Source organism: Camarhynchus parvulus, chromosome 1 (assembly GCF_901933205.1).
Source record: "Camarhynchus parvulus chromosome 1, STF_HiC, whole genome shotgun sequence".
Classification (NCBI taxonomy): Eukaryota; Metazoa; Chordata; class Aves; order Passeriformes; family Thraupidae; genus Camarhynchus; species Camarhynchus parvulus.
Genome location: NC_044571.1, coordinates 97,414,053 through 97,430,808, shown reverse-complemented (window position 1 = coordinate 97,430,808; position 16,756 = coordinate 97,414,053). Strand labels below are relative to the sequence as shown.

Here is a 16,756-nt window from a genome sequence, read left to right as displayed (position 1 = left end):
AGTGTAAATTAAATGGCATAATACTTACATCTAAGTGACCTACTATGACTCAGGCAACCAGTAAAAAATAACCTAACTAGAAGTAAAGCATAGCTGTTCAAACTCAGAACAAAAAATACAGACAGCCTATTAATTGTGACCAACTCAGCATTATTGAGTTGATCTAGCAACTGAATATATGCTTTTCCTATTACAGGGTTTCAGAGCTGAGGGCTAGAACAATATTTCATTTCAAAAAGATTAGTTTTTTTTCCAGTATTTTAAAACCAAATACTTAGAAATGAAGAGACAAGAACAAGCTAAGTTAACATAACATAGACATCTCCTTTATAGCTGGCACATTAGGCAAGCAGATGTTCTTAACAGAGACTGTCATCATTTTTAATGACAAACAACAGTCAGAACACAGGTTCTCCACTTCAGGATTTTCACAACAGGCTGTATATCTGAACAAACAGAAATATTTTCAGGCTCTATTTGTTGCATTTTATCTTCTTTTAACATGCATGACATTTATAGTGTATTAAATACAACTTACACAGTTCTACCTTAAGTGTGCTGGTGGAAGGCTTACACACCATATTTGCTGAAACTTTTGACTTTAAAGAAACTATTTTTCTTCTGTCAAACCTAAGAATGGTGCTCAGGGATTTTAATACTAAACCTTCAACTAATCTGGTAACATGATAATTTAATTTTTTACAAGTTACACAATGACTAATTCTCTATAGCCCCATAAATCGTTCAAAATGTTGACATGAAAAACATCTGAAGGTGTTTCTCTTTGTCTTTTCACATTCTCCCACTGGAGAGTAGTGAGAACTAAAGGCCTGCTCTAGGATATGCACCTGTCAGGTCTCACCAATTAATGACTGTTTTAAAAAAATATTGAGCATTGTTCTAATAAATGTTCTTGGGTACAAAATGTTTTATTATTGATCCTGCATTTCATACTTCCCATGACAGACCTTCATGACTCAGAATCAACTCCGAAATGAGTTCACAAAATATTCTGTTGGCTAAGGACCATTTTCCATTGGAATAATTTGAAAACAGATGCTAATGTCTGTCTTACATTCATGCCCTTAAATTTATAACAGGAGGCAAATTTTTTCTCATGCAGTCATTTCTTAAACAATCCTATATTGCCCAAAATGTACTATTTTAAGAGGAATAACTAACAAATGAACTTATCACCTCTTTAAAAGTAATGAGATTTCTGACATAGAGCCAATGAAGGTGTTTGGGGTTTTTCAGGAAAAAGAGTTTAGTACAAGCCTTCAGAACATTACTGAGGCCTAGCACACGCACACAAAACAACTAAGATGATTAAAATGATTCTTTGTTCTTACTGTAACCAAGACTAGAATTTGTCACAGAATAATCCTCTACACAAGCTAGGGAATGATCACAGATTTTCCATTACGTATTTAGGTTTCACTTCTTTGAATGTGTGTCCTGGTTCTGGATAGGGTTAATTTTTACAGTAGCTGGGATGGGGGGCACAGCCAGGATCTGGACATTATTCCATTCCATCTCAGGTCATTTCCTTCTGGTGAGAGCAGTGGCAACGCTGGTCCTGAGCCAGAGGGAACACGGCTGCAGTCAAGTCAAGCTCCACACTCTCCCTTTTGTAACCTTTTGTTATTAACGTGGTTACTGCTCCTGCTCATTTTCTTATCTCATTGCAGCTTCCAGTAAATTGTTCTATCTGTGCCTTTTGCGCCTCCAGTTCCCCTCTCCGACCTGCGGCAGCAAGGAGGGAGGGGGGAAAATGAGGAGAGCAAGTGGTAGCATGTGGTTTGGGGTTTGTGGGAACACTAAACTGAGGAATATCTTTCTTAAACCAAGAACATAAGTTAGTCAACAGATTCAGCATTTTCGAGAGACCTTTATTTTACTAACTCATAAACAAGCACATGGATCCTTCTCTTTCTGCCATCAGTGCCCCATGTCTGATCCAATCCTGCAATATGTCAAGTACTTTCTCAAGTACTGACATTCTCCACTGTTGGTCATATCAAGATAAACAGACACAGTGCAATACAGTGTATTGGAGCTCAGCAGAAAGAGAGAGCAGCTAATCAGGAGCTGGTAAGACATGCACACCTTATTACTCAGTATTCCTGCCCACCAGGAGATATTTGCATTGGGCAAGGTAGATGCAAAACTGGGGCTAATATTTAAAATGAGATATGGTTCTGGATTTTATTTCTAAAGACACATCTGTTCAGTACCACAGACAAAACAAAGTAAGGCTCAAATTACTATTAATGATAACTTTGAGTAAGAATTGTGGAATAAATAAGGTAATCTTGAGATATTTTTGCTACAGGTGATAGGAATAATTTCCTTTTTCATTGTTGCTTCAAATTTCAAAGCCATATAGTTTCACTGTTTTATCTTAGGGGAAAGCAAGGATATGTTTTGTGAACTCTCTCACAAGTGGTATCAAGTAGAAGACAAAAATTAAATTTAATTATTTTTCCCCAAATTTTTTCTCCCACTGTAGAGTCACAGCTTGCCAAAAATCAGCTAAAGACTAGCTCATCAGGAGGGCTGTCCAGGTCCCCAGTGGAGTGCGGATCTATACAATGCATTAGATACTACACTAAAATTACATCTCCACTGTTTGACTATTCGAGAATCATAAATGAAAGTGCTCTTACAGAGACATCACAAAAACCTCACCCATACAGAAATTAAATTTAGCTCAATCCATATACTAGCATGTACTATAATCTTTCATTGTATACCCCAGAAATGTGTTTCTTAGGCATCTGCTACTTCTATGTTTCCCCTTTAGTTTATTGTCCTATATCATAGTAGGAAGAAATACAGTTAAATCTACTTCTACACTGGATACACCAGAAGAAGTAAATTAATAATTATTATGACCAAATATACTAAAATAAAGAACCAATTACTTCTTCACCAATTTTCTGATCTGCCAAGATATTTGCAAGATATAAATACAATAAAGTTAATACACTGTTCAATATGTATTTCACTTCACACAATGTTAAAGATTACATAATGAAAGAGATTACAGGGAAAATTTTCCATTATGAGACAGGACAGCTCCTTAATTCCCACATGAAATCTGAGCAAATGATGGTGAAAGTATTCATTGTTTTATCATATGCCAGAGACAAATATAAAAACATTTCGATAATGAATACCTTGGTTGCACTCAAGCAGAAAGATTAAAAATGTTTTTAGTCATCTACATTATTAACTAGAAACTGATGACAGTCACCTGATTGCTTGCTCAGGAAATTTCATCCCTTACATAAATTCACTTACTGACTTCTTTTTCCATCTGCACTATGGGTTAAGATGTACTTCTTTTCAGAGTTTACTCTTGGTCCTTTGCATGGATTACTCATCCTGCTTATTTTTATTTTTTAACAGTTTTGTTCATTGCAGTCTTTTTTTTGTGTAAATATCATATTTTCTTTCAAATCAAGCAAATTATATTCCTAAACTCAAGAGAATATGCTTTAAAATTTGGAATTGCTCAGTATAAAAGAATGAAACATACCAACATATTCATCTTGCAAGCAACAAAACTGTTTTGTGCACACAACAGCAAACTTGCATTTTTAACAACAAATCCTCGTTCCTCCAATAAAAATTAACCATATTAAAGCTTTGTCTCATTCTACAGCATGCACAGTATTATTGCATGATCTGTAAAGACAAAGTTAGTTTGCAAATGTGCAGCCACTGATAAAAAGACTTGCTAAGTAATTGTATTAACTTTGTTATTTTTAGTATGATTCAAGTAAATTAACTTTAATAATATTGAAGCAAAGAACAGAATAGGAAGAAAAAAAACTTAAGTGAAATGATCACAAAGTATTTTTTAAATTCCATGACATTATCAAAATATCCCCTAGCATGCCAGATTTTAATGAATGGAATACAGTAGTTCCCTCCATCAGTTTTTCCATCAATAACCCACTCTATCATTTTTGTTTTGAACTAAAACTTCAACTGTGTTAATCAAAACATATACTGCTACTTTTTCAGATGAAGGTTATTTCTTACTCTTTACAGGTTAATGAAACTGTCTTTACTATAGGTTTGATACACAGCAAGCATGTCTTCTAGGCTGGTTTTTTGACCAAGCATTCCTTGGACAAAGGATTACCACTACAGCACGTTTGTTTTTACAAACTGGCTTTACTTAACTTTCAAAGAGCTTCTATTGACTAAACAGCAAGTGTAGCACTTGAAAGTGATTACTCCCAGCCTTTTCTTCATCTTTTATAGAATAAAAGCAGACTTTTATTCTTTCATGTTTCTCATTTTTGATGGAAAACAATGCCACAGAAAATTAGGAAAAGGAAACCATTTCTTTTTATAGCCTAAAAATAAAATTATATGTGCTTACAAGTTTAGGCATATGATTCATAAAAATGGATCCTTTCTCCTATAATCTTCCTTGTGTTCCTGCTTGCATGGCAAGCAGCTTCCATCATGCAGGCTAGTGTTGAAGCATCCTAAAACAAATACCTTATCACTGAATATAGAATACCTCTGGAGACCACATTTTCTAAAAATCAAATGCACATAGAAAAGTGATTGATGAAAGATGCATTCAGGTCCATTACAGGAGACTTTGTTACTACATGCTAAATTCAGGAGTCAGCGCTGCCTGCTGCTCAGAAAGTTCCCAAAGTTGCCAACTTGGGCTGTATCGTACCTATGAACACAGCTCTATTTATAGTTGGTGACCATGGTCTGCCCCCACAAGCACAGCTGCTCCCTATACAGACCCTGCAGGCAAGTATGGAGAAGGGATGCGAGACACAGAGCTGTTGCAGACCAGAAATGGGTACTGGTATCCTCACTGCAATGGAGTATTTCCAGACATCTCTGACCAAAAGTACTGTATGTTCAGAAAACCACCTATTTCCCCCAGTTCATTGTGCCATCCCATATTATGCTCTAAAGAGAAATTGAAATCATACAGAAAACTATATCAGTCATTTTGCAACAGTCATTTTGTATAATCCCAGCAGCAGAACTATCATTAGCTTTATCATAAAGGAAACTAATATATGGAAAGCCTACAGGACTGATTCCCCTAACTGCACTTTTTGAGAGCTTTCTCACCTGCCCAAAATGGGTATAAATGGTATGGCACCTTAAAATTTGGCAACAGCATCATGCACACTTTCATAAGGCATAAATAATTATACAAAAGCCAGCAAGGAAAATATCAGACTATGTATATCTCCCCTTGCAACCAGCTGAACTCTACTCAGACATGACTGCCACATTACTTGTAAAATGTTTGAAAAAGAACTTTCACTTACAAAATGCTGTTTGATTTTATAAGAGTAAAAAGTAAAAAGAAGTGCACATATCTCTCCTCTACACAACTAGATATGAATCAAGGATCTAAATCAATTATAAGAATTTACAAGCCATTATTTTTTCATTAGGATCTTTTGTGGTTTTAGAAATCCTTGTCTTGCTCTGCAATCTGAATAAATAGTTGCCTCTAAGTAACTCTGGTACTAATACTTCTTTTGTTCTCATTTGACAATACCCGCCCCCAAGCACTAAAGATGATAAAAAAAAATCTAAAATTCAAATACGGCCTTACAACAACTGCAGTCACACAGCCTGTTTGCATTTATACTGAGAACAAGCTGTCATAATACTGCCCTACCATTTGTAACCTCCACGCGTTCTCACCTGCCCTCTGCAACAAGAGTCTCTTTGTCTGAAAAGTGTGTTTGTGTAACATTCCTTTTTTAATTTAAACTATAACCAAAAATACCAAACAGCTTATGCTCCACCAAATCTGCACTGAAGCTGAACTCCTCATGTGGGTCAGGTACACCAAAGAGTTTATTAAAGCTGTTTGGTTTACATCTGGTTTTACATCACATCTAAGGAACAGGAGGGGAGAAGAGGGTGGAAATTCTCACCATAACATAAAAGCTTAAAAATAAAAAATTCATCGCATTTCCTCCTCCTATGCAACCCCACCTAATCAGTCATGCATTCACTTTTCCTCAGAAGAAGCCTCTTTGTTAGAGGCTATTTATTGTAGCTAAGTTCCATTCCCAATTACCTGATCATACATTATACATTGAAAGAAAAAGTGCCCTCTTTTTCTAGGGACACACAAGAGCAATGGGCCAACACTCCAGAAGACTTTCAAGCAGACTAAGGCAACTTCTTCTACTAAAAATCTAGTGAAGGAATGATCTAAAAATACAGGTAAATAAATACAAGAGGGAAAAAAACAAATCCTAGATTCCTTTCTCTCAGCTTCAGCAAAACTAGAGTAGAACGGTCAATACATTACATCTCTAAAACGTATTGAGACAGTTTAAGTTTAGGGGTTTATATATCGTGTTAAGCAACAGACTGATGGTATGGATAGCTTAGAGGAATTTACTGGAGACCAAAAAGTACATAATATGATTGGAAAACAGAAAAAATCACAGGATACCAAGGAGCCCATAACTTTTATTCAACAATTACCAAGTTATCTATGTGATGTCCACCAAAAGCCAAAACTGGCTCTATGAAAAGGGCCACTAACAACATCCTTTTCTGAATCTGAAAATTCTATTTGTCAAACAAAAAAACAATCAGCCAAAACAATCTTAACTTCTCCAAACAAAATAATCCTAAATTAAAACTTTACTCTTCCTGATCCTTCCCACAATCAACAAAACCTGCTCTGCCTGGAGACACAAACAAGTTGTGAAGCTAGCTAATTTATAAACTTCCTAAATTCCTATAAATAAAACAGCAAGGTTGTGATATAAGCGGAGGTAATTCAAGGAAGCAGAGTAAATTACCTCACAGCACAGGACAGAAGTACACAAAGGGCTACTGCATCACAGCTGGCACACCTGACACCCATCCTGATACTATTTTAACCTCTTATCAAGTCTGTACTTTCAAAATAAGGAGAAGTAGGTGAGAAATTTCTGTAGCAGAAAGAACGTTGTGTACTTTAATGTACCAGTTCAAGGACTCGATCCAAGAACCATAACTGATTACAGCAGTCAACATGGACTTAAGGAAGAGGAATGGAATACTCTATAAACCTACTAACACTCATGAACAGTAACAAAGGAGAACTTGATCTATCATTTGAATTGCAGGTACAAGACCTCCTTAGAAGACTTAAGAGACTATAAGAATTCTGCACCAACATTTAAACAAGCTGTACAATATAGAAACACGTAACTTGAATCAAGACACCAAATGGCCAGATGCACAAGAGAATTTAATAAGACTTTCTAGACAGAAACAGAAGTGGTTTTGTGATCATCTTGAAGGACTTCTTTGACATTTCCTTCATGCACATCTTCCTACACTGACCACAAAATCACCACAGATCATCTCCTCTTGACATCTTCATCTGTACCATCCACTACTTTAGAAATATCTATCTTCCACTTCTGGAATACCACTTTAAAACAAACAGCCAACCAACTCTGGCTGAACCAAGGAGCATTTTAAGAGATTATTAAAAACAAGTATACACGCTGGTTTTATACTTTTCTGCTCTCCTCATATAAAGGGCCTCTAGCAGAAGGCGAGCAATATTAAAAGTCAGAAAATAAGTTCCATTTCAAGACATTCTTCTAAGGATATGATTTACAGGAAATCACAGGAAACCTCCCACTTGTCTCCATTAGTAAGAAGTGAAGACTCTGTCCAGCACCTTGAATGAATCCAAATGTAATCTCCCCACTGCCACTTTATTCCTCCTATAGTTTTATTATTATAACTTCTGTGCTTGATTTCTACACCTGGATAACACATTTGTCTCAAAAACTGCCATTCAACAGAGTTTTTATTTTTTCTGAATGCCTAATTCTGGAATACAGCAAAAGGGAAGGAAGTTTGGACTTCACTGAAATGATGCTTTCCAGCTTTAGTTTACTTCTCAATAAACAAAGGGCAAAAAGAAAAGCAATGAAAAGAAGAAAAGACAACTCCAAAACTTTCAAAGACACAGAAAGCCTTTTAAGAATAGATGAGCCTGAACCAGTAATTCTAATAAGCTTGCATTAATAACCTTTTAAAAAGTAAAATCTGTGACAAAAAGTAAAATTACTTCATTCACAGAAAGATTTCTGTGTCATCTATATCTAGTACAGTTTATAGAACTTACTGGACATTATTTCTTACTTCATTAAGCAAGAAGGCTGAAAGGACATAATTTTGTAGAAGACAACATATTCAGAAAATAAAGCAGTTAAGCACAAGAAACAAACTTGCAAATCCTATTTTCCCTTAGCAAGACTCATCCAATAGAGTACAGAATGGCAGCACCAACTACTCTTAAATGGCTATCATATGTGTTTGATATGGAAACAAGATACTGGGGCAGTCAGATTATGTACAAATGGCTGACACAAAAGCTTACACTGCATTAGTGATGCTTCTCTAACTTGTTTCATCCAAAGGATATTTGAAAACTAAAATTTATGATAAATTATTCACAATATAGTAATTTTTGTGTCATCACACAAATAAAATCACATGTATATTGGCACTGGTTCCAAAATGTACCATCATATAGAAATGAAGATTAGTCAATAATGCTAATAGGCTAAAATTATGCCATTTAGATTTATGAAGAATGAAGCTTTTCTCTTTTCCATGATGCCCTTTTATCCAGAAACCAAAACAGAGTAAGAATGAAAACCATAGAAACTGCCCAGGTGCCAACATTTGCCTTCCCTTTTTTTAAAACTGACTATTTCCCAATAATTCTACTACAAATTGACTACAATTTGACAGTCATTTTGGAAGCATCTTCAAAAACATAATCTTTAAATGATCATTGTTACAATTACACTATAATGCTAACAAATAAGGTCAATACAAGCATATTTGGAAGCAAAGAAAACACAGTAAAAACTTCTTTTGCTAAGTTACCAAGAATTAGCAGGATCAAGTATATTGAAGCACTGCTTAGCAGTGCTCAGATACTGTGTCATATGGCTCAGCAAGCAAGTACACCTTAATTCAACTTAAAACTAGGACATACATACAGATAAAGCATCACCAGTAGATGAAAGAGGATGCACTGAAATCATAAAGAAATAGACTTTTACTTGGAATGACATGGGTCATGATCTAATGAAGTGATGCTTACAACTTTTTTAAGTCAGAATGAAATTTGTACAGGAAACACAGCTAACAATTTGAACACAAGAAAAACATCTCTATTATGCTCCTATTTTCAAGCTCTCAACTCCATTAGTTAGGCAAAATAACATAGCTGCCACCTTCTGAAATACTGATTTTAAAAGCCTGAAATAATTATTATGATTCAGTGCACTTTATTTGTATGATTTGTTTTAAAATCCCTCCTCTCCATCTCACAAGAATGACCCAAATAGACAGTAAATATGCTAACTACACCTTCTTCAAAGGAAGCACACCTGTGCTTCACAAAAAATGTCCTTCTATCACCACTGTTACCCTAACACAGGAAAATAAATGGGTAACTGGAAAGAAGCAACTCTAGCAACTAGAGTTACTAACATACTGCCTGAATGACTGTACAGAGCTCAGAGCAAGTAGTTTGAAAAAGTTACACTCAAATTTGCTTTAATTTTTGCTAACTTTAAGCAAACCTGTAACTAGATTAAGGTTTCATACAACACAGGTAAGTCAAAATAAAACCTGCTTATATAATCAAACTACTTCTGTCAAATTTCCCTTGTCATAACAAGTTCATATTTCCTTTGAAACACAATGACTTCTGTCATTCTGCATACACCAAATGGGATACCTAAAATAGGCAGCAATAGGCTCAGTGATAAACAACTCTCTCAAGAGTTCTGGTAAGAACGCATCTACAGCGAAAACATGGCTTTACACACTTACAAACTCTAACACAAAAAACATTCATTAAAGTCTTTACTGATCACTAAAATACCTTAAACAGTGTATTTTCTCCTCTTGGAGCATTTTTGCCTAAGTATATTTGGACACTTTTGATGTTAAGAAAAAAGTCCTTAGATGTCAAGCAAATTTCAGACACCCTACCAAGCCCAAAAGACTACCACAGTAGACTGAGTAGCTATAATCACTGCCAAAGATCTGGAAGGAACATATGTATAATTCAAACATAACAGCAGTTACATTTACAAGAATGTAGACATTTCACTACTTCTACCAACAATTTCACCAGCTGTAAAACTATTCTGCCACCATGCCTGCCTCAGAGCTCAAGTGCAGACAGACAGAAGAGAAGGAATTCAATCCTCCATTCACTTGTAATCTCATTGCCCACTATCTCCTTTAAAAAGAGACTTCAGAAAGAGCAATGTCTCTTTCATTTGCATGGATTTACAGTAATACCACACAAGGCACAGAATCTTGCACAGAATTTCCTGAGATAATTATTTTTTAAAATATTAGGCTATCAAATCAAATATTAAAAACTTCTTCAGTTACCACCAAGAGTGCAGATAAAGTGGACATTAATTTCTTTTATTAAAACTGAACCATTGCAAATCAAGAATCCATTAGATTTCTCAAAAGGTTTCACAGCATGAAACTTACATTATCATTACCTTATCATAAAATCACATATTTGAAAAGTGAGAATATTGTTTTGCTTCATTCCATCACTTGTGAAAACTCTTAAGTCAATATTCATCATGGCTCCCAAAGTTTAAGGATCTAGGGTAGGGAGGGAGATCAAGCTCAATCCAAGTGAACAGTCTCTCTACCACAGGAAAAACTACATAGTGTAAGCCCTGCGAATACGTAATTACAATGAAATGAATGTTTTATGAAGGAAATGCACTTGGTTTTAAAGGTCACAAAGTGACAGATTAGAGCATACAGTGAAACAAATCCAGCAAATTACTGATTGAACAGCAGGGTCAATGAATCCAAGCAATAAATATTTCTGCTTTTTGAATAATTAAAAATGTCAAAACACAATGGCTGCAGACAACAGTGTTAAGAATGCAGACAGACCAGATGATCTACTTCACATTTAGGTATTTAACTTACCTATCCTGTGACTGCTCTTCATACATTCTTTCCTTTCCTTCTTTAAAGAGTCTTATGGCCCGTTTGGATTTTTTCATAAGGCTGTCAATGTAGATTTTAAAATACTCATTCTCACTGAGTTGTGCAAGTTTCTGGTTGTCATCGTATTTGCTCAGTATAAGTCGCAAATGTTGGTAAGTATCAGGAAGAATGTCAAGTATGTAAGGTGGGCTGTTTTTCAGTTGAAGCTTTGGGTTTTGGCACAATCTTACCTATAAGCAAAAAAAAAAAAAAAAGAGAATGTAAAAGACAAGAAAACCATTGAGACAAAAACTGATCTGATATTTTCCAATTTATCAGGTAGAACATACTTCTCTAGTCTCGAGTCCCAAAGAATTAAATCCTACTTCATTTATATTCTGTGAAATTCCAACATAGTCTCTACTGTCAAAAGAGGCAAAATTTTACTTAATCCTGTCACATCTATAAAAAGCAAACAAGCTTACCTACATGTTTTGTGGGTTTGCCCTGAAAGTATGTCTTTTCCTGTCTAATATATGCTAAGGAGCATATCAAAACACAGCATGTAAAAATGCCAAGAGCAGTACTTTCATACAGATCTGTTTTCTGCAGGTTAACTTAGCTACAGGTGTTTAAGTATCTACTAAGATCTGACATAAATTACTATGTCATCTGCTGGCTCTCTTTATCCAACAATATAACCTCTGAGACCCTAGGGAAATTTAATTTTGAAAGCTCTGCACATAAGAAAATGGTCTGAACTGTGATAATGCTTCAAAAGTTATTACCTACAGCAGACAGACTTTGGGTCACTCAAAAACAGATATTGTAAACCAGGAAACAAAAATATTATAAAGTCATTGTTTTCCAGCTCCTGGCTGGAACAGAAGTTCAATGCTTTGCTTTTGGCTGGGTGAAGAGGTGCCCACCAAAGCTTTTTTCTCATTCCCCTACCCATAACAAAAGACTCGTATGTCAAGACAAGGCTTGGGGAACTTAATTCATTTAATTAATAAAACCAAACCTTCAAAACACATTCCACCCACCACTCCCTCCTTCCTGGGTCTAATTTTATTTTCCACTCTACCTCCTCTCCCACAGTAGTACAGTGAATGGGAGCTGTGGTCAGTTCATCACTCCTTGTCTCTGCCACTCCTCCCTCCTCAGTGGGGGAACTCCTCACACTCTTCCCTTGCTCCAGACAGGGGTCCTGCCCACAGGAGACAGTCATCTTTGAACTTCCCCAGCATGAGTCCTTCTCACAGACCACAGTTCTTCACAAACTCCTCTAGAACATATCCAGTTCTTCACAAACTCCTCTAGAACATATCCCCTCCATAGGGTGTAGACCTTCAGGAACAGACTGCTCCAGCATGGGTCCTTGGCAGGGACACAAATTCTGCCAGGAAACCTGCTCTAATGTGGGCTCTTCTCTCCATGGGACCACAGGTCCTGCCCTGTTCTAGCACAGGTTCCTTAGGGTATCACAGCCCACATCAGCGTGCTCTGACATTGGGTCCTCCATGGCTTACAGTGAATGTCAGCTCCACTGTGGACCTGCACATGGCCGTCACCATGGGCTGCAGGGGAATCTCTGCTCCAGCACACAAAACACCTCCCCCTCCTTCACTGAGCTGCATGGCTGCAAAGGCGTTTCTCTCACATATTCTCACTCCCCTCTTCCCTGGTTGTAATTTGCTTCTGCACAGAAGCTTCTTTAAGACATTACCCCAGAAGCACCACTGTTGCCAGCAGTAGATCCATCTTGGAGCTGGCTGCTCTACTGGACAGGAAGGAATCTTCCGGCAGGGCCCCAGCAAAACTACCCCTGTAGTCCCTTCACTACTAAAACTTTGCCACTTAAACCAAATAGAAGAAAACATCTCAATGGACTTGGAATCATTGTGATCCCAAATGGTACAAATATTAATTGAATATATGTTACTCAAAGAATAAGTTTGGGCTAATAGAATACCTTTATTTGAATCCAGTTCCCACTGGAAATGTTACTGGAAGGGAAAGGTACTGTTTGTTTCCTAACATCAATAACATAAGATTAAAATTGTCTCCAAGCTATCTACATTTTCTGATAGTTTGTTCTGTAATGCTCTGTTCTAGAAGAAAAAGAGACTAAAACTAACAGGTAGTTTTTGACTGCTGATGCACTGAGCTACTCAAGCTCAGCTAAAGTATTGCATAGGGACACATTCTAGATGTGTGTGCAGCTGTACATATGCAAATACTTATAAAGGAATTAAGACCATGTGGTATAAAAGTTTTATAGGCATCATTTGGAGATTGCCACATTATATATTAGTGACTTTGACATTCTTTTGAGGTAACTAATGAGGTTATAAAAACATCTTATTACTGCTGAAAGTAGATTCCTATTCCTACTAATCTATCAACTTGAAAAAATGCATCCTTGAGCTTTTCTGGGTGAGAGGGGAACAAACCTGTATCCTGTAACATGCAACCTCTCTAAACTCAGAGCTCTATCACTATTGCTGACCTCTCCTGTAATTTCTACATCTACACCATTAAGAAATTCACTGTATTAAGATTGCTGCCACTAACAGACATTCATGCACCGCAAACAGCACAGCAAACAGGTAATAGTTTGTGTCTGAAACATACAGTGCACGAACACAACCAGGCAATTAGACTGAGGAACAGGCAGTCATAGAAAAGTGGAGATAGAGTAGACAAAAGTCAAGCACTTAGAAGTTTTCAAAAAGTTTAGCACCATTTGAAACAGTATTTAAAACATAACATTTGCAATAGCTCTCCTTGTTTCACTGATTGTTATTTTAGTAATTTCTATTATTCTTTCAACTTTTAGATGAAGTAATATATCAGGAAGCCTTCTGACATATTGTAGAACAGTCCTTATCCCAGAGAAATTTACATCTCAGTAGAAAAAAAAAAAAAAGGAAGCAGGCAAATATGAATACATGAGCTGTTCAACATACTGAAGAATGGTTCAGAGACTGAACACCAGCAGTTTGGTATTTCTAGACATAAACTGCAAAGTTCCACAGCAAGCTCTCAAACAATTTCATGGCTTACAAAGGAACTCCTTAAAGTTGAGAATGTGCTGGAAGGAAACAAAAAAAAGTAAAGCATATTTGATCATCTCTTGACCAGTAATGAAGTCTGAAACTACAATCCACAACTGCAAGCGCTTTGAAACCGAAAACAACTTGTTTATCTTTTATGTGATATAGATAAGGTCATCAGGATTTAAACAAGGGACAACAGGGCCCCAGTTGTGGGTTAGGAGATGTCTAAAGCAGTATTTTCAAAGAATAAAGGTTGGCTATGATAGCATTCTTGCAAGATCAGAAAAGCACTGAAGTTAGGCTGACAGGTAGAATACTCTAAGGAGATGTCAGAAACACAGGCAAAGAATCTTACATGTGTAGCTAGACCTGAAAATCATCCATGCAGAGACATACAGGAATTTCTTTTAGTAGAAGAGTAAGAAGAACTGCAATCCCTAATACAGAAGTGAAAATCTTTACGAAAACCAGATTTTTTTCCTCTGAACTTTGAGTTCACTGTGATTTCTGGTTTAGTGAAAACTTGAAACTAGACTGACATTCTTCACAAGACCAACTACAGGTGACACAAATCTGTCACTGATCAAGCCTTACAACTCTCTGAAGTAACAAGCACAAGGGAAAAAAAACATCTGAAAGATCAAAATTTTATTCAGAGAAAAAAGTCAGCAATGAGAGCAGACCACAAGCTGCAAAAAGAGAAGGCTGCAATCATTCTGAATTACTTATTTACCCTAACTTAAATCTCATGAACAAAAAATTAATTACCTTTCTGAAGCCTATCTTTTTGATCAGATATGCCAACAAGCAGAATATAAGTGATTTCATATATATTAGAAATACCATAAAAATATTAAAAGAAAAATAAATTTGCTTATGCTGGTTGCTGTATTTTCAACAGTCAGCCCATTCAGCTATACAAAAAGAATACCCAGTTATAAGGAAAAACTATTTTCTCTTCCAGAACTTCTTGGAAGTTTTCTTCAGTCTCAAATCATTACATACAAGATAGTTTACAAGGCTACACTTTCTGCTGAATTTGGAGAGATAAATACAGCACTTTACCAGAACCTTCCATTTTAGAAAAAGCTTTTAAGTAAACCACACAAAAATTCTTCAACACCTTCATTAGCTTTATGCATTATAATTGAAAAAAATGCTAATAGTAATGTTCAAATCAGAGATCCACTGAAGTAGTATAAGGTTTCTTTCACTTTACAGAGTACACAAGGCTTCAAAGGACGTAAGTCTGTAAGGAGATGGTTGGTAAACCATATGGTTTCCAGTCAGGATGTCCTGACACATACCACAGCAGTTCACAATTAAAAGTAAGCAGTAAGAAAAGACACCTGCTGACGCAAAAGATTTGCCAAGAGCTTTCTTCAAAAGAAAACAGAACGCAAAACAAACAAACACAAAAAAAACCCCAACACCCCTAAAATAAAGAAATCTATATTGCACTCTACAAGGCAACTCTCACCAACACATTAGGAGCGGACATGAATCATATCGCTGTGTGATTTTTGTATTGTTATGACTGGAAGTAAGCATGTATATATTTAGCAAGCACTCAGTGGTAAAAAATGAAAGGCAGTAAGCAAGTTAGTAAAAAATATCTCTCTTATTCAGACAAACTGAGACAAAATTAAGCTCCTTTCAGTAGCTCACACTCAGGGAAAATCCAAGTACTTAATTCAGAATCTTAGAAACAATAAGACTGCAACTCTGTGAAAACTGAGGCATTACCTTAATCTACCAGAAACTGATTTTGAAACAGTTAACTCTGGAAATTCCAGACAATTTAACTCTAGTACCTTTGCAGAGAAACATTAACCCCCTCTCCCCTTCTCGCCCACCCCTAACCAAAATAAATGCCACTACTCATAACTTTTGAAGATATGTCTTACATTATAAGGCATTTTTTCATAGCATCATCGGAGATGAGAGTAATGGAGGACAATTGTACATAGACAATTAATTTCTTGCTAAAAACTATCTTCTATTCACTTTTTAAAGCAAAGTTGAAAGCCCCTGGCTCATTTGACAAAAGGACCCTTGTTCAAGCAAAGGACAGCAGCCTTTACACAATCTGTTTAAACACCTAAGGCTAGTCAAAGACAATACAAGGAAAGTAACTCAGCTAAAACAGAGTAAGTATCTAATGACTAGGACATCCGCTAAACGCTGTTTTCAGCTGCAGTGAATGGCTCAGAACAATTGGAGCATCAATGCTCACACACTTCCAAAACTACACTTCCAAACTGGCCAACTGAACAAGCTCTTCTGTCATGCTCCACAAAACAGTCAAAGAATTAGAAAACGCCTTGACACACCACAGACAGCATAAAGGTAGCTCTGCAGTTAAGACACCATAACAATTCTCCAGCAATCCACAACATCCAATGCAACAACAATGAATTCTGAAAAACTTAATCAGGAGGGGCTAATAAGGAAAACGGTCCAAGTTTGAACATTATGCTTCTTTGACACAGATTTCTTCCTGCCTGAAGTTACCTTAACTGCAATGCATTTCATTTTCCATAGGAAAGAAAGCTCTTGTCGGAATATAAGTAGAGGTGACCCAAACACCAATCTTTTTGCTTGAAAATACAGTAAGTGTTTGTTCAACAGCTACCACACTGCAACTGAGCCATATGTTTCCACAG

At 36.3% G+C, this 16,756-nt stretch overlaps 1 protein-coding gene across 2 annotated transcripts in view; it reads right to left on the bottom strand.

The window, feature by feature from the left end:
* CBLB (Cbl proto-oncogene B) overlaps positions 1-16,756 on the bottom strand; it is a 128,574-nt gene that overhangs the window by 106,528 nt on the left and 5,290 nt on the right. For both annotated transcript variants that reach the window (XM_030954636.1, XM_030954644.1), the window contains exon 3: positions 11,029-11,279. In XM_030954636.1, the coding sequence (XP_030810496.1) occupies positions 11,029-11,279 (251 nt within the window). The remainder of the gene's footprint in view (positions 1-11,028; positions 11,280-16,756) is intronic.